The 26,955-nt window shown below is 38.3% G+C and overlaps 1 protein-coding gene across 13 annotated transcripts in view; it reads right to left on the minus strand.

The window, feature by feature from the left end:
* Window positions 1-26,955, minus strand: part of KDM4C (lysine demethylase 4C) — a 567,234-nt gene that overhangs the window by 411,519 nt on the left and 128,760 nt on the right. The window contains exon 4 of one of the 13 annotated variants that reach the window (XM_027615403.1): window positions 13,725-13,802. The exons of 11 other annotated variants lie outside the window; for them this stretch is intronic. In XM_027615403.1, coding sequence (XP_027471204.1) covers window positions 13,758-13,802 — 45 coding nt within the window. In that variant the 3' untranslated portion in view covers window positions 13,725-13,757. Of the gene's footprint in view, window positions 1-13,724; window positions 13,803-20,781; window positions 21,385-26,955 lie in introns of those variants that run through there. One more of the 13 variants, XM_027615402.1, reaches the window with a different exon arrangement.

Below are 26,955 nucleotides of genomic sequence, written 5' to 3' on the forward strand. Positions count from 1 at the left end.
ACAGGCAGTGACAACATGCATACCTGCCAAGTGATAATTCTGTGAGCTGTAATGCACCAAGGTCAACCTGACTATACATTCTGCTTTGTCCACAAAGTAGAAGAGTTAAAATCACTTGCCTGTAAGTATGAGAAATTGCTACAGTATTAACAACAATCATGTGAAAAAAAGCCCTGGATAACCACTGAAACACTTCCAACTGAAGACTCAAACCGGTCAAGAATTTCTTCACTCTATTTTACATATTTGAGGGACTGATTTTTCATTTGCTTTACACAAAAGCTGGGTGGCCATAGAACAATAACTGATAAATTGACACACTCACTATTACTAATTATATTTTTATGGCACCTTTCATACAGTAGAAGAGTCTATATGGCTCTTGTTTTCCAAAATTAATTCTAGGTGTCAATCTCTCACTTCAGTCTTTCCACATCTTCATTCTCATCACTCTATTATATTCTATCCTCAACACTGTCAACATCCAACTACATGTTTCTCTCCCCACCCCCATCTCCTGCCATCATCCTCAGCACCTTCAATGTTATACCCATGGGGCTACTTTCCAAACAATGTTATGAGCCCCCAATCTTTCTCCTGAGTTTCAGTGGCACATGCCCATCTCTAAGCTGGACTCACAATGACCAACAAAAAATTCTGAAATGTTAAGAATTATAAGGGGAAAATACAATTTCATTAGAAAACTCAATTATTAAAAAAAAGATCCACCACCTAGATGCTGTAAGACTCTGAGAAAATAATGAACGAAATTATAAAAGACTCTAAAGTTTTCAGGTCTGCCCCTGATTCAAATGAGGTTATAAAAAAAGAATACAGATAAGCCAAATTACAGTATTTCTTCTAACACAGAAATGTTGACATTGAGTTATGTTGTGCTCCTCATCTTTACAAGAGCTGATACAGCTAGCACCTATTTAAATTGCCTTTCTCAAAGTCTATCAACTGCAGAATTGGAGACAACTCTTATACCTAATAACAAGATTTGCATCCCCCATCAGATGATTAAGAAGAAACAAAGTGAGGTATGCAAAAAAAACTTCAAAAAATTAGTAAACAAGCATAAAAAAAAGAAAAATAACATTTTCTTTATATCTGATATCTACCAAAAAATTAGTGCAGGTATTTGGCAATTATTTTATTAATGCAGAGACCTAACATGCACTGAGATAATCCCCATGCTAGCAAAACACCCTCATTTTACAGATGGAGGTAAGACGCTCAGTAATTTAACAGGCCTTCTTGTTTGAAAATTAGAGCAGTCAGTCTCCTCAGTAGCAAATATATTGCCTGTTTAGCAAATCATAATTCTTTGTAATCAATCCCTTCAGAAATACTGGAGTTGGTTCCATTTTTATAACTCAGTATTATGATATAGTATTTCTCATTAGCATGTAATGCACTATGCAGTATTTTTAAATTTTTTTAGGTATTTTTACTTAAACTAATTAAATAAAAATACTAATTTTTAAGTATTTTTTTGAAAGGTTATGCTTTTCCTCATTTGGCTTTTACCATCCCTTTTAATGACCCTGTCACAGCCAAGCCAACACCTAACAAATGGCCAAAATACCAAAATGGCTATTTTATTTATGGATTAAAAACTGCTTATAAAGTCTTCATTATTACACCTACTCTTGAAGATGATAACATTCTATGTGGCCAAATATATAAGCTTATTCTGGACTTACTTCAGTGTTCTTCATTTTTAATTTAACTCTTCACAGCCATGTTGAGAGTAAAAATAAATATTTTGTCTGTCTTCCTTTTCAAGTATTTCTGGATAAGGGATTCAAAAAAACTAACCATATTTCTTGAAGTAATAAAATATGAAATTGGTCTCTCCAAGGTTAGAAATGATTGTTTTTGCTATATACCTTAATTCATTATTTTCTGATCAAAAGTTACTAAGTATTTTTATGTTTGTAAACAAATATGCTTTCACAGCATACCTTGTATATATGTAAAAAGTATTCACTCTTGCTGCTCACTTTCTAACTGACAAAGAAAAAAAATCAGTGCAAACTACAGAAACTGTGGTAGAACTTTACTTGCCATCTGGTGCTAGTGGTGCCCACCTTTGGCTAGTCACATACCTACTCAAGAAACTTTCGCCATTGAGTACAAGATGAAAATCTGAACTCACTTTCAACATCCCCTACTAGACACTGATTGCTATATCAAGAATTAAGTGCAAAAGATCTAACTGACAATTAGTATAACTGTGAGTAGCTTATAATTTTGTTTCTAAATCTGCAGATGGTGTTTAAACAATTCAAAAGTATGTTCTTGATTCTGACATACTAAGTGGTATTGTACAGCTGTCACTTTATTTAATGTGTACAACAGTCCCATGAACTTGAAAAGTATAACCTTGTATAGCTTCAGGTGCTAGAATTTGAATTCCTCTCAACAAGCACCTGGGGGGCTCAGTCACTTAAGCATCAGACTTGATTTCAGCTCAGGTCATGATCTCAGGGTCATAAGATCGAGCCTGGTGTTGGGCTCCACGCTCAGCATGGTGTCTGCTTGTCCCTCTCCCTTCCCCCGCTTGCACTGTCTCTTTCTGTCTCTCTAAAATAAATAAGTAAAATCTTTAAAAAAAAGGGACACGAAAATCAAAAGAAATTTTTTAAAAAGTGAAAGGAACAAGCTACAACTGAAGCAAATAATTCAACAAATAAAACTGGCATAGTTTTAGTATCCAGAAAACATTGTAAAAACTCCAAATAGTAAGAAAAAAATCAAACAATCTAATAGAAAAATAGGCAGAAGATGTTTCACAACAGAGGAAACATGAATAGCCAATAAAGATATGAAAAGATATTGTATGTCATTTGTAATCAGAGAAATGCATTTTACAGTAACGAGATTGATAATAAGGAAAAAGATGTACAATATTAAGTGCTCAAGAGAATATATGTCAGCATTAGGATGCTTTTGGAGGTGACAGAAATGTTCTAAGGCTGGAATCAAAGTGATGGTTACACAAAAATTATTGAATTATACACTTAAAATAGGCAAATTTTGTGGTACATAAATTATACCCCACCAAAAGTGCTCAACATCGCTCAGCATCAGGGAAATCCAAATCAAAACTTCAATGAGATACCACCTCACACCAGTCAGAATGACTAAAATTAACAAGTCAGGAAACAACAGATGTTGGCGAGGATGCGGAGAAAGGGGAACCCTCCTACACTGTTGGTGGGAATGCAAGCTGGTGCAGTCACTCTGGAAAACAGTATGGAGGTTCCTCAAAAAACTGAAAATAGAGCTACCCTATGACCCAGCAATTGTACTACTGGGTATTTACCACAAACATACAAATGTAGGGATCCGAAGGGGTACATGCACCCCGATTTTTATAGCAGCAATGTCCACAATAGCCAAACTGTGGAAAGAGCCCAGATGTCCATCGACAGATGAATGGATAAAGAAGATGTGGTATATATATATATATACAATGGAATATTGCAGCCATCCAAAGGAATGAAATCTTGCCATTTGCAATGACGTGGATGGGACTGGAGGGTGTTATACTGAGCGAATTAAGTCAATCAGAGAAAGACATGTATCATATGATCTCACTGATATGAGGAATTCTTAATCTCAGGAAACTGAGGGTTGCTAGAGTGGTGGGGGTGGGAAGGATGGGGTGGCTGGGTGATAGACATTGGGGAGGGTATGTGCTATGGTGAGCGCTGTGAATTGTGTAAGACTGTTGAATCACAGACCTGTACCTCTGAAACAAATAATACATCATATGTTAAAAAAAAAAAAGAAGAAGATAGTAGGAAGGGTAAAATGAAGGGGGGAAATCGGAGAGACGAACCATGAGAGACTAGGGACTCTGAGAAACTCAGGGTTCTAGAGAGGAGAGGGTGGGGAGATGGGTTAACCTGGTGATGGGTATTAAAGAGGGCACGTATTGAATGGAGCACTGGGTGTTATACGCAAACAATAAATCATGGAACACTACATCAAAAACTAATGATGTAATGTATGGTGATTGACATAACATAATAAAATTTTTTAAAAAATTATACCCCACCAAAGCTGTCTTAAAAAAATGATTATACGCTGCTGCAGGAACATAAATTGGTGTAAATTCTTTGAAAAACAAGTCAACAGTATGTGATAAAGTTGAATACTCTATGAATAGGCACTTCCATTCTTAGGTAACTGCTTCAGGGAAACCTTTATACATGTGCACCAAGAACCATGCACAGGAGTATGTTCATAGCAGCAATATTTATTTGTATTTTTTATTTTAATTACAGTATGGTAAACATACAGCGTTATATTAGTTTCGGGTACACAATACAGTAATTCAATCATTCCATACGTTGCTCAGCCTCATCAAGGTAAGTGTATTCTTAGTCCCCTTCCATTATTTCACTCAGAAATATTTATTACTAAAAAAAGAAACGGAGTGGGGGCGGAGCAAGATGGCAGAGGAGTAGGAGACCTGGATTTCATCTGGTCTCAGGAATTCAGCTGGATGGGGATCAAAACATTCTGAACACCTAGGAACTCAACAGTAGATCAAAGAGAAGAATAGCAACAACTCTCTGAACAGAAAAGTGACCACTTACTGGAAGGTAGGACATGCGGAGAAGTGAATCCGAGGTGATATTCGGGAGGATAGACGGCGGGGGCAGGGGCCTCCATCGGCCACTTCTGGCAAGTGATAGAGCCGCGGAGCACAAAATCAGAACTTTTAGAAGTCGGCTCCGCTGAGGGACGTCGCTCCAGTGGCTAAGATGGGGGTGGAACCCTCGTGGGACAGGGTGGTCTCAGGACCCTCGGGATCACAGAAAGACCAGGGGTGCCCTGAGTGCAGCAGAGCTCCCAGGTATCAGAGCGGGGAAGCCAGCTGCAGAGACGGAGCCGAGGCGCAGGTTCTCAGCTCAGGGTGGCCATAAACTGTGATCCATGGCCCAGTCGGGCCACTGCTGCTCCAGCAGGGACCCAACAAGTGGGAGAGCTGGGGAGACTCCCCTTCCTCCCGCGGGAGGAGCGGCGCGGGAGCGCACCGCAGGGATCTACTGGGTTTGTAGACTCCACACAGGGTCGGGTGCCAGAGATAGAAACGCTCGGTCACAGGCCGGGTGAACACAGAGTGCGGCAGGAGACCGGGGAGAGGGGAGTGACTCCTTTTCTCCGGGGGCGCACTGAGGAGCGGGGCCCCAAGATCTCAGCTCCTCCCGGCGGAGACTGGGAGGCGACCATTTTCACTCTATTCCTCCAAAGCTGTACCGAGAGCTTGAAGGGAACAAAAGCTCCTGAGAGCAAACCCGAGCAGATTGCCTAGCCCGGACACACAAGGGCGGGGCAATTCTGCCTCTGGCAAAGACATCTGGAAACCACGGCAACAGGCCCCTCCCCTAGAAGATCAGCACGAACAGCCAGCAAACCAGGACCAAGTTTACCCATCAAGGAGAACAGGAGAACTCCAGCGCTAGGGGAATACTGCACATAGAATTCATGGCTTTTTTACCATGATTCATTAGTTTTTCAAAGTTAATTTTTTTAACTTTTTTTTTTAATTTTTCTTTTTCCCTTTTTCAACCAACATATTATCAATCCCTTTTTTTAAAAAAAAAGACTTACTTTTCATTTTTAGATTCATATTTTATCCCTTCATAGTAGTTACCCTTATTTTTGAAATATATATGTAAGTTGTTCTCTCTTTAAAATTTTTAGATACACTTTCTTCTAACAGATCAAAATACACCCTAAATCACTAGTGTATGGCTTTGTTCTAGTCTCCTACCTAATCACATTCTCTCCATTTTTTTTTAAATCTTCTTCTTTCTTTTTTCAAACAACTTCTTATCTTATCAATTCCTTTTATAAAGTCTATTAAAATTTTCATCTTTACATTCATTTTCATCCCTTCATTGTATCAACCCTTATTTTGTACGTATATAAGTCTTTCTTACTTTAAAACTTTAGGAGGCAGTTTCTTCTAACAGACCAAAATAGGCCCAAAATCTAGTGTGTGGCACTGATCTATGCACTAGCCTGATCATATTTGATCATATTCTGTTTTTTTTCTGTTTTGTTCGTTTTTATCTTTCCTTTTTTTTCTCTCTCTCTCTCTTTGTTTTTTCTTTCTTTCCCTTTCTTTTCCCCTGGTTTCAGGTCTTTTCTGCTTTGTTTAGAGTATATTTGCTAGGGACGTTGTTACCCTGTTAGCACTTTGTTCTCTCATTCATCTATTCTCCTCTGGACAAAATGACAAGACGAAAAAAATCACCTCAGCAAAAAGAACAAGAGGTAGTACCGTCTGCGAGGGACCTACTCAATACGGACATAAGTACGATGTCGGAACTAGAGTTCAAAATCATGACTTTAAAGATACTAGCTGGGCTTGAAAAAAGAATGCAAGTTATTAGAGAAATGCTTTCTGGAGAAATAAAGAACTAAAATCTAACCAAGTCGAAATCAAAAAGACTAGTGATGAGATGCAATCAAAAAAAAAAAAATGGGGGCACTAACTGCTAGGATAAATGAGGCAGAAGAGAGAATCAGCGATATAGAAGACCAAATGATGGAAAAAAAGAGGCTGAGAAAAAGGGAGATAAACAACTACAGGATCATGAGGGCAGAACTCGAAAGATAAGCGATATGATAAGATGAAACAACATTAGAATAATTGGGATCCCAGAAGAAGAAGAAAGAGAGAGAGGGACAGAAGGTATATTGGAGCAAATTATAGCAGAGAACTTCCCTAATGTGGGGTAGGAAAGAGGCATCAAAATCCAGGAGGCACAGAGAACCCCTCTCAAAATCAATAAAAATAGGTCAACACCCCGACATCTAATAGTAAAACTTTTGAGTCTCAGAGACAAAGAGAAAATCCTGAAAGCAGCTCGGGAGAAGAGATATGTAACCTACAATAGTAGAAAGATTAGATTGGCAACAGACCTATCCACAGAGACCTGGCAGGCCAGAAAGGACTGGCATGATATCTTCAGAGCACTAAACGAGAAAAATATGCAGCCAAGAATACTATATCCAGCTAGGCTCTCATTGAAAATTGAAGGAGAGGTAAAAAGCTTTCAGGACAAACAAAAACTAAAGGAAATTGCAAACAGAAAACCAGCCCTAAAAGAAATATTGAAAGGGGTCCTCTAAACAAAGAGAGAGCGTAAAAGCAACAGAGATCAGAAAGGAACACAGACAATATACAGTCACAGTCACCTTACAGGCAATACAATGGCACTAAATTCATACCTTTCAATAGTTACCCTGAATGTAAATGGGCTCAATGCCCAAATCAAAAGACACAGGCTATCAGATTGGATTAAAAAACATGACCCATCAATACGCTGTCTGCAAGAGACTCATTTTAGACCCAAAGACACCCCCACATTGAAAATGAGGGGGTGGAAAACCATTTACCATGCTAATGGACAGAAAAAGAAAGCTGGGGTGGCAATCCTTATATCAGACAAATTAGATTTTAAAACAAAGACTGTAATAAGAGATGAAGAAGGACACTATATCTTACTTAAAGGGTCTATCCAACAAGATCTAACAACTGTAAATATCTATGCCCCTAACATGGGAGCAGCCAATTATATAAGCCAATTAATACCAAAAGCGATGAAACACATTGACAACAATACAATAATAGTGGGGGACTTTAACACCCCACTGACTGAAATGGACAGATCATCTAAGCAAAAGATCAACAAGGAAATAAAGACTTTAAATGAAACACTGGACCAAATGGACCTCACAGATATATTCAGAACATTCCATCCCAAAGCAACGGAATACACATTCTTCTCTAGTGCCCATGGATCATTCTCCAGAATTGATCACATCCTAGGTCACAAATCAGGTCTCAACCAATACCAAAAGATTGGGATTATTCCCTGCATATTTTCAGACCACAGTACTTTGAAACTAGAACTCAATCACAAGAGGAAAATTGGAAGGAACTCAAATACATGGAGGCTAAGGAGCATCCTACTAAAGAATGAATGGGTCAACCAGGAAATTAAAGAAGAATTAAAAAAATTCATGGAAACCAATGAAAATTAAAACACAACTATTCAAAATCTTTGGGATACAGCAAAGGCAGTCCTAAGAGGAAAGTATATAGCAATACAAGCCTTTCTCAAGAAACAAGAAAGGTCTCAAATACACAACCTAACCCTACACCTAAAGGAGCTGGAGAAAGAACAGCAAATAAAACCTAAACCCAGCAGGAGAAGAGAAATAATAAAGATCAGAGCAGAAATCAATGAAATAGAAACCAAAAGAACAGTAGAACAGATCAACGAAACTAGGAGCTGGTTGAAAGAATTAACAAGATTGATAAACCCCTGGCCAGACTTATCAAAAAGAAAAGAGAAATGACCCAAATCAACAAAATCGTGAATGAAAGAGGAGAGATCACAACCAACACCAAAGAAATACAAACAATTATAAGAACATATTATGAGCAACTCTATGCCAGCAAACTAGATAACCTGGAAGAAATGGGTGCATTCCTAGAGATGTATCAACCACCAAAATTGAACCAGGAAGAAATAGAAAATCTGAACAGACCTATAACCACTAAGGAAATTGAGGCAGTCATCAAAAATCTCCCAACAAACAAGAGCCCAGGGCCAGATGGCTTCCCAGGGGAATTCTATCAGACATTTAAAGAAGAATTAATACCTATTCTCGTGAAACTGTTCCAAAAAATAGAAATGGAAGGAAAACTTCCAAACTCATTTTATGAGGCCACCATTACCTTGATCCCAAAACCAGACAAAGACCCCACCAAAAACGAGAATTACAGACCAATATCCTTGATGAACATGGATGCAAAAATTCTCACCAAAATACTAGCCAATAGGATCCAACACTACATTAAAAGGATTATTCACCATGACCAAGTGGGATTTATCCCTGGGCTGCAAGGCTGGCTCAACATCTGCAAATCAATCAACGTGATACAATACATTAACAAAAGAAAGAATAAGAATCATGATCCTCTCAATAGATGCAGAAAAAGCATTTGACAAAGGACAGCATCCTTTCTTGATCAAAGCTCTTCAGAGTGTAGGGATAGGGGGTACATACCTCAATATCATAAAAGCCATCTATGAAAAACCTACAGCGAATATCATTCTCCTCAGCTTTTCCCCTAAGGTCAGGAAGGTGGCAGGGATGTCCACTCTCACCACTGCTATTCAACATAGTATTAGAACTCCTAGCCACAGCAATCAGACAACAAAAAGAAATCAAAGGCATCCAAATCGGCAAAGAAGTCAAAGTCCACTCTTTGCAGATGATATGATACTGTATGTGGAAAACCCAAAAGACTCCACCCCAAAACTGCTAGAACTCATACAGGAATTCAGTAAAGTAGCAGAATATAAAATCAATGCACAGAAATCAGTGGCATTCCTATACACCAACAACAAGACAGAAGAGAGACAAATCAAGGAGTCTATCCCATTTACAATTGCACCCAAAACCATAAGATATCTAGGAATAAATTTAACCAAAGAGGCAAAGGATCTATACTCAGAAAACTATAAAATACTCATGAAAGAAACTGAAGAAGACACAAAGAAATGGAAAAACGTTCCAAGCTCACGGATTGGAAGAACCAACATTGTGAAGATGTCAATGCTACCTAGAGCAATCTACACATTCAATGCAAACCCCATCAAAATACCATCCACTTTTTTCAAAGAAATGGAACAAAGAATCCTAAAATTTGTATGGAACCAGAAGAGACCCCGAATAGCCAGAGGAATATTGAAAAAGCAAAGCAAAGCTGGCAGCATCACATTCCGGACTTCCAGCTCTATTACAAAGCTGTCATCATCAAGACAGTATGGTACTGGCACAAAAACAGACACATAGATCAATGCAACAGAATAGAGAACCCAGAAAAGGACCCTCAACTCTATGGTCAACTAATCTTTGACAAAGCAGGAAAGAATGTCCAATAGAATAAAGACAGTCTCTTCCACAAATGGTGTTGGGAAAATTGGACAGCCAGATGCAGAAGAATGAAACTGGACCATTTCCTTACACCACACATAAAAATAGACTCCAAATGGTTGAAAGACCTAAATGTGAGACAGGAATCCATCTAAATCCTAAAGGAGAACACAGGTAGCAACCTCTTCGACCTCAGCTGCAGCAACTTCTTCCTAGGAACACCGCCAAAGGTAAGGGAAGCCAGGGCAAAAATGAACTATTGGGATTTCATCAAGATAAAAAGCTTTTGCACAGCAAAAGAAACAGTCCACAAAACCAAAGACAACCGACAGAATGGGAGAAAATATTTGCAAATGACATCTCAGATAAAGGGCTAGTATTCAAAATCTATAAAGAACTTACCCAACTCAACACCCAAAGAACAAATAATCCAATCAAGAAATGGGCAGAAGACATGAACAGACATTTTTCCAAAGAAGACATCCAAATGGCCAACAGACACATGAAAAAGTGCTCAACATCGCTCGGCATCAGGGAAATCCAAATCAAAACCTTAATGAGAGACCACCTCACACCAGTCAGAATGGCTAGAATTAACAAGTCAGGAAATGACAGATGTTGGCGGGGATGCGGAGAAAGGGGAACCCTCCTACAATGTTGGTGGGTATGCAAGCTGGTGCAACCACTCTGCAAAACAGTATGGAGGTTCCTCAAACAATTGAAAATAGAGCTACCATACGATCCAGCTATTGCACTACTGGGTATTTACCCCAAAGATACAAATGTAGGGATCCGAAGGGGTACGTGCACCCCAATGTTTATAGCAGCAATGTTCACAATAGCCAAACTGTGGAAAGAGCCCAGATGTCCATCCACAGACGAATGGATAAAGAAGATGTGGTATATATATACAATGGAATATTATGCAGCCATCAAAAAGAATGAGGTCTTGCCATTTGCAATGACGTGGATGGAACTGGAGGGTGTTATGCTGAGTGAAATAAGTCAATCAGAGAAAGACATGTATCATATGACCTCACTGATATACCTCACTGATATGAGGAATTCTTAATCTCAGTAAACAAACTGAGGGTTGCTGGAGTGGTGGGGGGTGGGAGGGATGGGGTGCCTGGGTGATAAGACACTGGGGAGGGTATGTGCTATGGTGAGCGCTGTGAATTGTGCAAGACTGTTGAATCACAGATCTGTACTTCTGAAACAAATAATGCAATATATGTTAAGAAAAAAAAAGAAGATAGCAGGAGGGGAAGAATGAAGGGGAGTAAGTCGGAGGGGGAGACGAACCATGAGACGATGGACTCTGAAAAACAAACTGAGGGTTCTAGAGGGGAGGGGGGTGGGGGGATGGTTAGCCTGGTGATGGGTATTAAAGAGGGCACATTCTGCATGGAGCACTGGGTGTTATGCACAATCAATGAATCATGGAACACATCAAAAAGTAATGATGTCATGAATGGTGATTAACATAACAACAAAAAATTATTTAAAAAACTAATGATGTAATGTATGGTGATTAACATAATAAAAAATTTTAAAAAAAGAAACAGAAAGAAAATATCCCTTGTCAAAATGATAAAAAATAAAACATACATTCACCAAATGGAATATTATACAGCACTGAAAATGATTGGACACTAGTTCACACAGTAATATGAATAAACCTGGGAAGCCTATTTTTGGGTGAAAGAAATCAAAGTCTCAAAAAACTGTATAAAGTGATATTATGTATTATTAAGGTCAAAATAGGCCAAACTAAATACATTATTTAAAAATATATGCATCTCTGAGAAAACTGTTTTTAAAAGGCAAAAAATCAAACACAAAATTCAGGCCACCCCTGGGTGGTGGGGTAAGGTAGCAAGGAAGGGCTGTAGAAAGAGTAGTCCATGGACAGTATGTTAACATTCTAGCTGCTGAACTGCATAGTGGGTTTGAGGTATTCAGTGTATCGTCATGCTTTAAAACTGAAATACATTGCACATAATCAGATATTACATTCCGATAAAGAGAAAAATCATGATAAAGTAGGTAACTCCTGATTCACACTCCATACCACCAATTCTGTCTGGGCAGTGACAAGATGGTGGTCTATATCTTAAACAACAAAAGGGGTATTTTTAAAGCACTAAGCCCTAAACAAACACCCTTCATGGTTCTGACAGTCTTTGACAGATGATTAGAAAGTATAAATTGCTGGGCTGGACTTTTATACATAAAGGACAACTGCAGAACAGAACAAAATTCTTCCCAATCCTCTTGGAATCAGCTACTATCTCATTACAGACTCAGAATCTTTGGCTTGTTTTGCTGTAATATTGCCACCAACAGCAGCTAACATTTATTCAATATATACTGTGGAGCAGGCCATGAGGTGTTTCATTTGTCATGTCATTTTTATCCTATGAGGTAGATACTAAAAGCATCTATTATCAGTGCTATTTTATAGATGAGGAAAACGGCAGCAAAGAGAGATCAGCTAACTTGCCCAACATCTTACAGCTCATAATCACAGAGCTGCATTCAAGAGCAAGAATGAAAATTTTAACCAACACTGGCTCAACTAGTCTGAAGACACATGGCCAAACAATGACCCAGAAAGTCAACTCTAAACTGCCTAGCTTTATATAATCAAGAAGCAAAAAACATCCCTGTATCCCCAATAAGTGGAAAGGAAAGTTAGTAATTTGGTGATTATGCTTTTTCCTTTTTATTCTTTTAAAGGCCTACCTATCAAGAAGATGATTTACAAATACTGGCTTAGGCCAAGAGCAGATTAATAGATTCACTTAAAGATCTGCATTCTATTTTAAAAAATCATAGAAATAATAAAGAGTTCTCAAATTTATTTTACACATCTACACATGGCTGTTGCAGAAAATCCTAAAGGGAACCTGAACCATATGAGGCCTTGTCCTCCTTTAAAGAGGATCAAATATCTCTACATTTAATAAAACAGTAAAATCCCATACTCAGACCCTGACAAGTTATTTTTCATATGGTAAATTAAAAACAGTAATATTTACTAATGTATTCATACTTTCTAGATTAAGCAAGCCCTTGTCTTATTCAACTTTTTAAGGTGTATTATACTGCAGTATAACACAGTATTTCAAAATCTTTGCATCTTATAATAAACTTTTGACAGAAAATGCCTAAGTACTTAGTATCTATTTACACCTTCTTTACTACTTACTACTAATTCCAGTAGAATCCCAATTTAGATAAAGAATTTATCTGTCTCTCCCAGTTCTTCTATAGAATTCTATTTTTTCTTCTGCATATTCCAATTGTTTGTTTTTTCCACCTTGCTTCATTTCTCTCTTGCTGGAATTTCTCACTTTGCTTTAACACGCTCTCGTAACACTTGGCAGATGGCTGGAACTCAAGTTTCCCTTTAATTATTCATAAAATAAAAACAATCTAAGGTATTTCCAATGATCTCATCTTCATTTTTCACAGTGTAAAATTTTGGATCATACACACAGGCTCAACAGTAGTCCGTCAGTGAAAATGGGAGAACAATAATTTTCCTGAATATTAAACTACATTTTCTTTTTTTTTTTTAAGATTTTATTTATTTGACAGAGAGTAACACAGTGAGAGAAGGAACACAAGCAGTGGAAGTGGGAGAGGGAGAAGCAGACCTCCTGTGGAGCAGGGAGACTGATGCAGGGCTCAATCCTAGGACCCTGGGATCATGACCTGAGCCGAAGGCAGATGCTTAATGACTGAGCCACCCAGGCGCCCCTAAACTACATTTTCTCACTGTAGAATGTTTGGAGACAAAACTTATAAATCTGCAAATAAAAGAAAACCATTATATAATCTTAGTTATATCTTTCTCTAAAAAGAAATATTTTAAATTAGAACATAATTAGAATCAGACTCCTGATTTTAGTGGCTCTAATTCTGTTCCAGTGACCCCAAAAGCCCACTGACAGGTGGTGACTCACTTTGAGGAACCTATTCTAGGAGGCTGGTATGTGGGATCAGCTCCTCAACCTACCCATTTCAGCCAGACTAGCTGCTCTCTGTCCATGGTCAAGTGAATGATTTATCATAGGAATTCTACACACTACTGGAAACTCAATGTGGGCATTTCAAGATCTGGGGGATAGATCTTTTTTAAAACTTTTTTTTAATTCAATTTAGTTAACATATAGTATATTGTTACTTTCAGGGGTAGAATTTACTGATTCCTCAGTTGCATATAACACCCAGTGCTCATTACATCAAGTGCCCTCCTTAATGGCCATCACCCAATTACCCCATCCTCCCCACCCACCTCCCCTCCAACAACCCTCAGTTTGTTTCCTATAGTTATGAGTTTCTTACGGTTTGCCTCCATTTTCATCTTATTTTTCCTTCCCTTCCACTATGTTCACCTGTTTTGTTTCTTTTTTTTTTTTAACTTCATTTTAAGACCCCTGAATCACCAAGGAAATGTTGAAAAAGAAAAAGCTGGGGGCATCACGTTGCCTGATTTCAAGCTATATTACAAAGCAGTGATTATCTGTTCTGTTTCTTAAATTCCACATATGAGTGAAATCATATGGTATGTGTCTTTGTCTGACTTATTTTACTTAGCATAATAGCCTCTACTTCCATCCATGTCACTGCAAATGGCAAGATTTCATTCATTTTGATAGCTGAGTAATATTCCAGTGTGTGTGTGTGTGTGTGTGTGTGTGTGTGTGTGTGTGTGTGTGTGTGTGTGTGTGTGTGTGTGTACCACCGCTTCTTTATCCATTCATCTGTCAATGGCTAATCTAGGCCATAGTTTTGCTTTGTGGACACTGCTGCTGTAAATATTAGGATGCATGTGCCCCCTTTGAATCATTATATTTCTATCCTTTGGATAAATACCTAGAAGTGCAATTGCTGGGTCATGGGGTAGTTCTATTTTGAGGAACTTCTACACTGTTTTCAAGAGTGGCTGTACTAGTGTGCATTCCCACCAACAGTATAAGAGGGTTCCCCCTTCTTCACATCCTCACCAACATCTGTTGTTTCCTGAGTTGTTCATTTTAGCCATTCTGACTGGTGTGAGGTGGTATCTCATTGTGGTTTTGATTTGTATTTCCCTGATGCCAAGTGATGATGAACATTTTTTCAGGTATCTGTTAGTCATTTGTAGGTCTTTGGAGAAATGTCTGCTCATGTCTTCTGCCTATTTCTTGACTGGATTTTTTTGGTTTTTGAATGTTGAGTTTGGTAAGTTCTTAATAGATTGTGCATACTAGCTCTTTATCTGATATATCATTTGTGAATATCTTCTCCCATTCAGTACATTGCCTTTTAGTTTTGTAATCGCTTCCTTTGCTGTGCAAAAATCTTTTTATCCTGATGAAGTCCCAATAGTTCATTTTTGCTTTTGTTTCTCTTGCCTCTGGAGACAAGAAGGAAGAAGTTGCTACAGCCAAGGTCAAAGAGGTTGCTGCCTGTGTTCTCCTCTAAGATTTTGATGGATTTCTGTCTCACATTTAGGTCTTTCATCCATTTTGAGTTTACTTTTGTGTATGGTATAAGAAAGTGGTCCAGTTTCATTCTTCTGCATGTGGCTGTCCAATTTTCCCAATGCCATTTGTTGAAGAAATTGTCTTTTTGGATATTTGTCCATTAGGTATTCTTTCCTGCTTTGTCGAAGATCAGTTGACCATAGAGTTGAGAGTCCATTTCTGGGTTCTCTATTCTGTTGCACTGAACTATCTGTCAGTTTTTGTGCCAGTATCATATTGTCTTGATGATCACAGTTTTGTAATACAGCTTGAAGGCTGGAATTGTGATGCCTCCAGCTTTTCTTTTTTCTTTTCTTTAAGATTTTATTTATTTATTTGACACAGAGAGAGCACACATGCGCAAGCATACAAGTGGGCACAGGGAAAGGGAGAAACAGAGTCCCCACCGAGCAGGGAGCCTGACGTGGGCCTTGATCCCAGGACCCTGGGATCATGACCTGAGCTGAAGGCAGACACTTAACCGACTGAGCCACCCAGGCACCCCTGCTTTTCTTTTTCAACATTATTTTGGTTATTTGGGGTCCTCTCTGGTTCCATACACATTTTAGGTTTGTTCTAGCTCTGTGAAAAACGTTGATGGTATTTTGATAGGTATTGTATTGAATGTGTAGATTGCTTTGGGTAGCACAGACATTTTGACAATATTTGTTCTTCCAATCCATGAGCATAGAATGTTTTTCCATTTCTTTGTGTCTTCCTTAATTTCTTTCATAAGTGTTCTATAGTTTACAGAATATAGATCTTTTACCTCTTTTGTTAGGTTAATTTCTAGGTATCTAATGGTTTTTGGTACAATTGTAAATGGGATTGACTCCATTTCTCTTTCTGCTGCTTCATTGCTGATATATAGAAATTTAACTGACTTCTGTGCATTGATTTTATATCCTGCAACTTTGCTGAATTCCTGTATCGGTTCCAGCAATTTTTGGATGGAGGCTTTTGGGTTTTCTAGACAGAGTATCATGTCATCTGCAAAGAGAAAGTTTGACTTCTTTTTCACCAATCTGAATGCATTTTATTTCTTTTTGTTGTCTGATTGCTGTGGCTAGGATTTTCAGTACTATATTGAATAACAGTAGTGTGAGTGGACATCCCTGTAGTATTCCTGACCTTAGGGGAAAAGCTCTCAGGTTTTTCCCATTGAGGATGGTATTCACTGTGGGTCTTTCGTATGCAGCTTTTATGATGTGGAGGTATGTTCCCTCCATCCCTACATGGTGGAGGGTTTTTATCAAGAAAGACTGCTGTATATTGTCAAATGCTTTATCTGCATTTATTGAGAGGATCATACAGTTCTTGTCCTTTCTTTTATTAATGTGGTAAATCACATTGATTGATTTGTGGATGTTGAGCCACCCCTGCAGCCAGGAATAAATCTGACTTGGTCATGGTGAATAATCCTTTTAATGTACTGTTGGATCCTATTAGCTAGTATCTTGGTCAGAATTTCTACATCCATGTTCATCGGGGATACTGGTCTGTAATTCTCCTTTTTAGTGAGGTCTTTGTCTGGTTTTGGGATCAAGGTAATGCTGGCCTCACAGAATGAGTTTGGAAGTTTTCCTTCCATTTCTATTTTTTGGTACAATTTCAGAAGAATAAGCATTAATTCTTCTTTAAATATTTGGTAAAATTTCCCTAGGAAACCATCTGGCCCTGGACTCTTGTTTGTTGGGATATTTTTGATTACTGATTCAATTTCCTTGCTGGTTATGGGTCTGTTCAGCTTTTCAATTTCTTCCTGTTTCAGTTTTGGTAGTTTATATGTCTCTAGGAATTTATCCATTTCTTCCACATTGCCTAAATTGTTGGCATATAATTACTCATAATATTCTCATAATTGTTTGCATTTCTTTGGTGTTGGTTGTGATCTCTCCTCTTTCATTCACCATTTTATTTATTTAGGTCCTTTCTCTTTTCTTTTCCCTTTTTTTTTTTTTAAGAGTTTTACTCATTAGGACCCTGGGATCATGACCTAAGCTGAAGGCAGACGCTAAACGACTGAGCCACCCAGATGCCCTTTTCTCTTTTCTTTTCGATAAGAACCAGCTCCTAATTTTGTTGATCTATTCTACTAGGTTTTTTTATTTCTATATCATTGATTTCTGCTCTAATCTTTATTAAATTTCTCTTCTCCTGCTGGCTAGGCTTTATTTGCTGTTCTTTTTCCAGCTCCTTTAGATGTAAGGTTAGGTTGTGTATTTGAGACTTTACTTGCTTCTTGAGAAGGCCTATGTTGCTATATACTTCCCTCTTGGGACCAGCTTTGCTGCATCTATCTTGGGGATATATCTATACACAGTTACCTTGGTTTATTCACTCACCACTAAATTATAAACCTTTTCCTAACCTCTATTCTATTGTATGTATTACTTCATGTCTACAACAATTTGTATCATTATTTTCTTTTGTAACACATACACTGTTTTACATTCTTTGCTATAATTTAAAAAAACACTGGAAAATAATTTTGATAAACATTGACCCATATTTCTGATCATTTCTAAAACAGATTCTAGAAGCCGAAGGTGTGGATCAATAGTTCCTTTTTCACAGTAGAATTACGTGAATCTTTCTATTCTATTTATAAAATTCCTCTTTAAAAAAAAAAAAATACCTGCTTCCATGTCTTTAAAAGCCATAATAAAGATGAAATCTAGATTATATTCATCTTCATTTTTTAAAAAATGGGAAAGAGTGGGGCCAAGGTGGGAATGGAGCTTCAAATGGACATGCCTTATCAAAGTACTTTTATAAACCTGCAGGTAAGGCCAGGGCTGCAATGGCAACAGAAGCTTGCTTCTGAAGATACTAAATATCCAGTGAAGACCCTGGAAGATATTAACCCAAGAGAGGAAGAGGTCCAGAGTACACAACTCAGTTCAAAGTTCTAATCGTCCTTCCTGGTGACAGTGTAGAATAGTAGAAACAGAATAGGAAAAGGGGCCTCCCAGCTCCGCCACTAAGTAGGTCATCTTGGATAAATCCTATTTCAACCTGAGGTTCTTCATCTAAAAATGTGTTGGCTGTATCAGATGATTTCCAAGACTCCTTCCAGGTGAAATCATCAATGATTCTATGATCACCAGCCAAATTCAGCAATAAAACTCTGGTTTTTCACCTTTGGCCATCATGTTCTTGCCCCTTCAGTAATTCCTATTGCTGCTTCCCTAATACCTTCCCAACAGATATCTGCCCCTCTGGGCCTACTGATCATCTAGTACCCACAGAACACTTAGTATCCTCACCCCTCACCATTGCTCATATGTCTAATGGCCACTATACCTTTAATTCTCACCATATGTCAGTCCCCAGGAAGCTTAACCTCTTTATACTCTTAAGGTGCATAGTATTCATGCCAGCCATGGAGGACCTAGTTTGCACTATATGTGTTATTTATCCCTTGGGCAAACCTTTCATGACTCTCCAGCTAACTAGTAGGCACCTTGCACTGGCAAAGACCTGCTATCCTGACATTTCTCACACTTCCACAAACCACTCAGCAGCATGGGGCTCTACACATATTTCTGATTTATCAATTTAGCACTGTATTGAACATGTAAGTATACTTTACTTGTGAAGTCTAACCATTGATACATAAAGAGAAGACTTAAAGAAAAATGACTAATTCTATCCAAATCCTATCCAGCCCAAAATCATTTCCAACATAAGATCAGATGGTTTTTCCCCATGAACATCCTGAGTCAGTAACTGCTTATCTCAAGTGGCAGCCTAGCCTGTTTTGGGCAATTGTGTTCTTCAGAAAGTTCTTCCAGAGACAAAATTGATGTTCCCACAGTGATCCCCCTAACCCTCTCACATGCAATACACTTGGGGGCAGTGGCCGTGTACTCTGAGGTCACCCTACATCTGGGCTTTACATGTCTTCCGTTATCAGTTCCTGTATAATCCTGGCATGCTGCTCTAGCAATAGTCCTCTAAAAACACAGCTTCCAGAACTGATGGAACATTCTAGATGAAATATGACTAGTGAATTTGAAGTATCACCTCCCCTGTCTGGATGGCATAATATGGGATCATTCACTGAAGATCAGCCATAATATCCTGGCAGATAAGGAGTTTTGATTAACTGAAAACCTTATTTCACAAAACTAAAATCTGAAAGTCAAAATCCTATAAGCCAATATCTCTTTCTTTGAACCAAAACATGTCTGGAATGATGACATTTTACCTTGGATGTGAAAATTACACACACAGTGTTCTGGCTTCAAATTATTTCTTATTCCAAGAGAAATGATATACTGACATGATACAAATACAAAATGGAAAGGAACTTTGTTAGTGACTCAGTTTAAACCATTTAACTTCATTTGGAAACCCTCAGCCTTAGATAAATTTGTTGTCCAAGTGCACCATCTGGTGGGTAAAGGTATTTAAGCTCCCCCATTGTGAGAAGAAAAAAAACATATCATTTATAAGGCTAAAGATGCCGCTAAAACTAAAATCTTAGTATGAAAAGATTCCCATGCTTTAGCCAAAAGCTTTCTTATAGAGAGGCTCTTGATAAAATTATAATACCAAAAAAAGGTGGAGCTCGTAAAACTGCACTATCAAAGAATCCAGTTCACCTTCTTCAAGAAACTCTGCTCATCATGAAACAAACATTTTTAATCTGGGAGGAACCTCAGAGAGCAGTTAATTCAATCACTTCCCTTTACAGATGAAGACTCCAAGGTAAAGACAGGGCTTTCTTGAAAGTCACAGCTAGGGATAGCAGGCATTGATTGTGTAAGTAAATAGAGCAAATATTCTGTACTGTTTAATAATGGCCTTCTATTTCAAGAGGCTGTGCAGGAAAGGCAGGAAATAAGGCAGCCAATGTCTGAGGCAAAGTGCCACTCTCTTGGGTGGACAATAATCTGGCCACCCCACTATGGACTGTGGCCTACCCAACAATGATCTCTGCAAGACCAGGAGTTGTCATACCTTCCCTGACTCCACAGTCTGCCTGCATCCCTCTTCATCTTAGATTTATGTTCCCCCCTGCCCTGAGAAAACCATCCTACCAATAAAAATATGACAGATAAAATAAATGTTAAATCACCCTGTTGAAGAACATCTATCAACATGGGAAAGCGTTCACAATGCATTAAAATGGGAGAGGAAAAAAAAAACAAGTATGTGTACTACGATACCATATCTGTAAAAAATAAACAAGCAAACAAAAAAAACAAAAAAACCCACAGTTCTCAAGCATTAAGTAGAGAACAAACATTGGAAAGAAATACAGTAAATGTTTTTGACAGCTAGTGTCTTTGAATGCCAGGATTTATTAGTGATTTCAATTTTTTTCTTTTATACAATGCTTTCCAAATTTTTTATCCTTAACATTTATATCAACAAAAACGTACTTTTACCTTGAACATTTATGTATTTATACTCACAGACACTAAAGAAAACTGGCAAAAATATATTGGAAATAGGACCCCAAATACACATCCATCTACCCAGTACATAAATAGGGAAAAAAAATTCTCCAGCTCTCAAGGAGAAATATACAGTATAAGACACTGTATTTTTGTCTTAAGGTTTACCACAGTTTTTCAAAATGTTTTGAATTTTCTATCAATTGTATATTAAGAAATACCTGGATGACTAGCAAATTAACATTGAGGGATAATCTCAGAAATATAATTTCTTTAAAATATTTTATATATTTTGAGACTTAGGGACTTGAGTTCACATCCTAAGTCCATTTTCTGCTTGTAAAATTTTGCCTGAGTTATATGACAGAATATGTGGCATGATGTTCCCCAAAGAACTCCATGGCTTCCATGATGAGAACCACTTTCTCCTAATGTGATTCGGTCTTTGAAGTGTATATCAGGAACGCAGTTACCTGAAGGTCAGTAACAAAAATGGAACACTGTTATTTTGTCTTAAGATCCCTGCATCATCTATGTAAACTGAGATCAGAAAAGGAATCTTTTGCTAAATATCTTAAGGTAACAGTTTTCAAGTGTTGTCTGGGGGCCACTGGGAAACACCCAGATCCCATTTGGGTCTGCGGCATCAAAACTGTCTTCATAATTATACCAACACATTATTTGCTTTTCACTCATTCTCATTTCATGACAGTAGAGTCGAGTTTTCCAGAGGCTACATGACATCACCACAGACTAAATGCAGAAGCAAGTATATGAATTCAGAGGTCTTCTATTAAGCTAGACATTAGAGATTTGAAAAAAGTAAAATAATGCCACCCCTTTCACCAAATGTTTTGTTTTGGAAAGTATAGTCATTTTTTAATAAAAATATGTATGTTATTATATAATGGATTATTCTTAATTAAATACTTTTAAATATTCTCAGCTTCAGTTTTAATTTCTAACAAAATAAACAAGGATAGATATAACCTACAAAAGAAAAGCTCTTTGAGGTCCACAATAAATTACTAGAAGTATAAAGGGGGCCTGAGACCAAAAAGTTTGAGAACCACTGCCTCAGGGTATTAGTGTTCAGAAATACACACACTGGGGAAGATTACTCTAACTTGTCCCTCTTCCTCTTCTGAGCACTTTCCAAGCCTCTTGCTGTGACCAGTTCATCTTATAGACCATTATCTGATCACAGTTCCTAAAACATGATTCTGATCCTATCACTTCCCTACTAAAATAATCTCAAACAGTTCAAGATGTACAGAGTGATAACCAAAAACATACAAGAAACTCCATGATTTGTCCTCAGACTATTTTTTAAAAGTCATACACTCATCAATTCTACAATTATTTCAGTGCATTCTTTGCAGCAGACACTATGATAGGAGCTGGGACTGAAGAGTTTGTGAGAAATAACACCTGCCATCACTGGACTAAAGAGTCTACTGAGGAAGAAATAGTCACATAAATACAGGTATCCTTAATTTTCTATATTTATTTTCTATATTTGCTATAATTATATATATATTTTTTACCCAAAATTCACTATCCACATCAGAAACTCTCTATAATGACTCTGAATGTCCACCAACAGAATCATTTTGGTTGTACACAAATCTAGGTAAGGGAATGTGGATAACAGTTCAGTTTTATCTCAACTGTTCTCCCTAAAGGATTAGGCCAATCATGCTTTGTACCCATATTAAATGTACTGAACACCAATGCTATCATCATCAATGAAAATATCTTCTGAGAAAGTATAAACGACCAACAATAAAATAAGTGAGCATAAGAAACTTAGAGAAGCCCACACATCAGAAAGAGTTGGAAGTGATGGGGCATACTGAGGGAAGGAAGCACATAAGGCATGACCTCCACATGTCCCTATCTACTAAACACAGCAGTGTGGAAAGCTTAACTGTAGTTACTCAAGCCATAACAATATTTGAGCAACTAGAGAAATTCCATGTACAGCGGACTGAAAGCCACTCGCAGAGCAGGAGACCACTGAGTACCAGGCTGGTACAGGGGCAGGTGGTAGACACCTTCAAAGATCTGGAAGCATCTGCAAGTGGGGGAGGAACAAAATTTACTGAAGGAACCAAATCTCAAAGCAAGTCTGAGAGATTTATGAACAGTGATAGATGGCATAAGCTGTAGGTCATGGGTGAGGCAGTTTCCCCTCACAGTAAGATGTGTTATCTTCCTTCAGTAAACTGCAGAAAACTGCCATTAAAAATGATGACACACAAAGGAAATTTTCAATCTTAATGCAATACCATCTCATAGGTTTATTTCAAAAAAAGAAGTACCAGGACATAAGGCATCCAAAGAAGGCTAACTTGCTCTTAAGTGAGAACTATGACGGTTTTGGATCCTTGCTGGTACACTGCTCTGACAACATCAGCTCAAAGGGGTCACTGCAGACTGTACTGCCTATGATGTTATGAGACATTCGAATCAGAAAGCCTGGGCAATGGAGGAGGTGGGTGAGGCTTAGGGGCAGAGCTGTCTGTCACCATTCAACAAAGGGAAAATTTTGCAAAGAGGACTCTCGTGAAGACAGACAATATTCTTGGGGATCCTTCTAGTGTTACAAATTATGAAGACAATAGCCAGCTTAAACAAAGCATAAGGAACTTCATTTTAAACCTCGATTTAATGAACCATTATCATCAGGAAGACATTATACTGTATGACAGGTGTTGCTAGAAATGCAGCGCTAAATAGCACATAGAACACAAGACTGACTGTCTCACTCTAAAATAATGTTGATGCCTGTGCTTTACTCTCACACACAGAACAAAGAGATGCACACTGACTTCAAAGGTCTGTGGAAATACACTCGGCTACTGGCTATCTCAGAAATGTCCTAGCTTCTGTCTTTCTACAGATACCTGTTGACTTTCATGTCCCTTAGCCAAGTTGGATCATCCCACACAGTTAGAGGACATTTTCTCCCTGTTCCTCTTCACTCCTTGTGTCTCTTCTTCTTTGTGTGTGTCCTGAAGAAACTCTCATGCTTCTTTTAACAGAAAGCTAACTTTTTAAATGTATAGTTAGCAAAGGCTAGTTAAAACTTTCTTCATAATGGATGAACCCAGGGTGCCTGGGTGGCTCAGTTGGTTAAGCATCTGCCTTCAACTCAGGTCATGATCTCAGAGTCCTGGATTCAAGCCCCACTTCGAGTTCCCTGCTCAGCGGGGAGTCTGCTTCTCCCTCTCCCTCTACCCCTCCACTCGTGCTCTCTCACAAATAAATAAAATCTTTAGATTAATTAATTAATTAAATGCTTAAATATATATATACACATATATATGTGTGTGTATATATATATATATATATATATATATAAAAAATGGACGAGCCCTTAGTGAAGCCTAACAACAAAAATTCAGATCTTAGGACTCTTAAGCTTATGTTACTGTAACCAAGGAGTCATCTAGGGCCACCCAAGAACACACGTTGCTCTATTTCTAAGTTCAGGAACATCTTAAATTACAGAAAATTCCTGACATAATTAAACACCTCAATTTCACTGTCTCAAGGTATCAGTGTAGTCAATATATATGAATCTCATTCTCCTGAGAACATTCAGAATTTTATTTATATCCCATTAATCTCAAAAAGGTTTTGAGCATCCCTCCCCAAGTACATAATTATGCCTCCATATTAGGGATTGGCAAACTTTTTATGCAAAGGACCAGACAGTAAATATTTTAGTTTTTGTGGGCCATACAATCTCTGTCACAACTACTTAACTCTGCCACTGTAGTGGGAAAAAAAAGCCATAATATAAATGAATGAATTAGGCTATGCTCCAATAAAACTTTATAAAGACAAACAACAGACAGAATCCGACTGCTCTGCATCATATACCCAAAGGCTGGGTTGTGTCACCATATGCCTTTGATAGTCTTGGTATTTCAATTGAAAAAAGAGTAATTTGCTTAAATCATGTGACTGTTACTACTGCCACAGGATACTGCCCATGGTACAGACTGATACTCTTTCGTATATCCTAAGGAAATCAAGCTCTGAAAGAAGCGGCAGAATGAAAGAGGAGCCAAGACTCATGCCCTAGGATCTCCAAGCCCTCCAGCCCTTATTAGGGCTGACTGTCCTCAACTAGTCCTTCATGAACACCCTCACCCCTAATTCCTGTGTTTTATCCAAGCCTGATCATCACTAAAATGGCACCCCCTGTGCCACTGAAAAGATTTGCCTGGTGCTGCAAGACAAACATCTGAGTAGGAGGGGCCACTATAGCACCACAGGTCTGAGCCCATATCCGCAGCCCTGCCTGCAGCCTGGGGCAGATCCCCTCCTCTTAGATCCCATTATTCCAGGCCAGCCTCACCCTCCTCAAGCCGGTGTTGAGAAAAATGCCTCAGAATTCAGTAAAAATAGAGAGACTATTACGTATGGTCTTACCCTCAAATCTGTCTAGCTCCTGCCCCATCCTCCTTTCTGCCTCCTTTACCTGACTCATCTAGGTCCAGTTCAAATGTTGTCTCTCCTCCAGCAAGTGTTCCCTTCAGTGCCAAGTCGGCTCTAAGTGTCTCTCCTCCCGGCTCCCTAGAACCCTACACTTGCCTTTATGGCCAAGCTCACTACACTTTACTGCCCCTCTAAGCCTATGAATTACTTGAGAACGAGGATCCTTATTCATCTCTGCACCCTGCACAAATTGTTCCGCTTACCTCCCCACACCCTCTCCAAGAACTCCCAGCCTCACCAAAAAAAAAAAAAAAATTGATACGGTTTTTTGATCATTCTACAAAAAGGAAATGGCCATAACTAGAAACTGGGGGGAAAGTGAACTACAATTTGATGACTAGAATTCCTTCCAAAATAATGCCATAAACCATACCAAACCAGTTCCCAATACAATTTAAATATTGAGCCAGGGGCACCTGGGTGGCTCAGTCGTTAGGCATCTGCCTTCAGCTCAGGTCATGATCCCAGGGTCCTGGTATCAAGCCCCATCAAGCTCCCTGCTCAGCAGGAAACCTGCTTCTCCCTCTCCTGCGCCCTCTGCTTGTGCTCCCTCTCTCGCTGTGTCTCTCTCTGTCAAATAAATAAATAAAATCTTTAAAAAAATAAAAATAAATAAAAAATAAATATTGAGCCAAACAGTTAAACAATTCAAGGACACAACAGTAAAAAGCAAAACAATACATGGGCTTTTTCAATGCACATTCATTGTGATGATTTCAAACGTTGCTGACAGTTGTGGGTTATTAGTACACTCATTCATCACTCTTTAATGCACTCTCTCTCTTGTTACTCTCCATCTACCTCAAAGGGGCAAAAACAAGTTGTTTTTCATTTGTTTGAATTAAGGTGTCACGAGTGTGACTGGTTTGTTTACCAGTAACAGTAACATCTCACTTGTCTCTCTTTATGCCACAAAAGCTTTAAAATGTCAGCTCAATTCTGGAGCTATGAAATGTTCCCGCAGAACCACACAAATTCCATAAAATACCATGCCTTGTAGGTCCTACCAAAATGACAGATTCCTGACTTCAGAACGTGGAAATGATGAGGATGCTTTAAAACTGCATGTTTACAAACCAGTGCATTTTGTTCATTTGGATTTTAATAACTGAAGTTACTCAAATCTGAATTCTAAAGTCAATGTTCCCTTAAAGCAATGCCAATGTGTAACCAGTTTTCAAATACAAGCAATACATTGATAAGCACAGCAAATCAAAGTCCATCAGCCTCTTCTGTGCCATCAACAATTATTGTATTTTACTATCAAATAGGGAAAGCTAGTTCAGGGCATCTTTATGTTAATTGTTCTGGAAACTGTCCCAAATATGCTGCTTCTAACTCTAAATTATATATGCAAAAAGGAACAAAGAGGTCAACGATCCCAAAGGGTGGTTAGAAAAAAATACCTTAAACTGAGTTTTATTTTATTTTAGAGCACTAAGACATGCAACCTCTCAGCCCAGAATCTAGATGATTCCTCAGCTCAGTCTTCCTCTTGGAAGCCTAAAACCTTGCCAGTATACCATGCAGAA

This window comes from Zalophus californianus, chromosome 13 (genome assembly GCF_009762305.2).
Source record: "Zalophus californianus isolate mZalCal1 chromosome 13, mZalCal1.pri.v2, whole genome shotgun sequence".
Lineage (NCBI taxonomy): Eukaryota > Metazoa > Chordata > Mammalia > Carnivora > Otariidae > Zalophus > Zalophus californianus.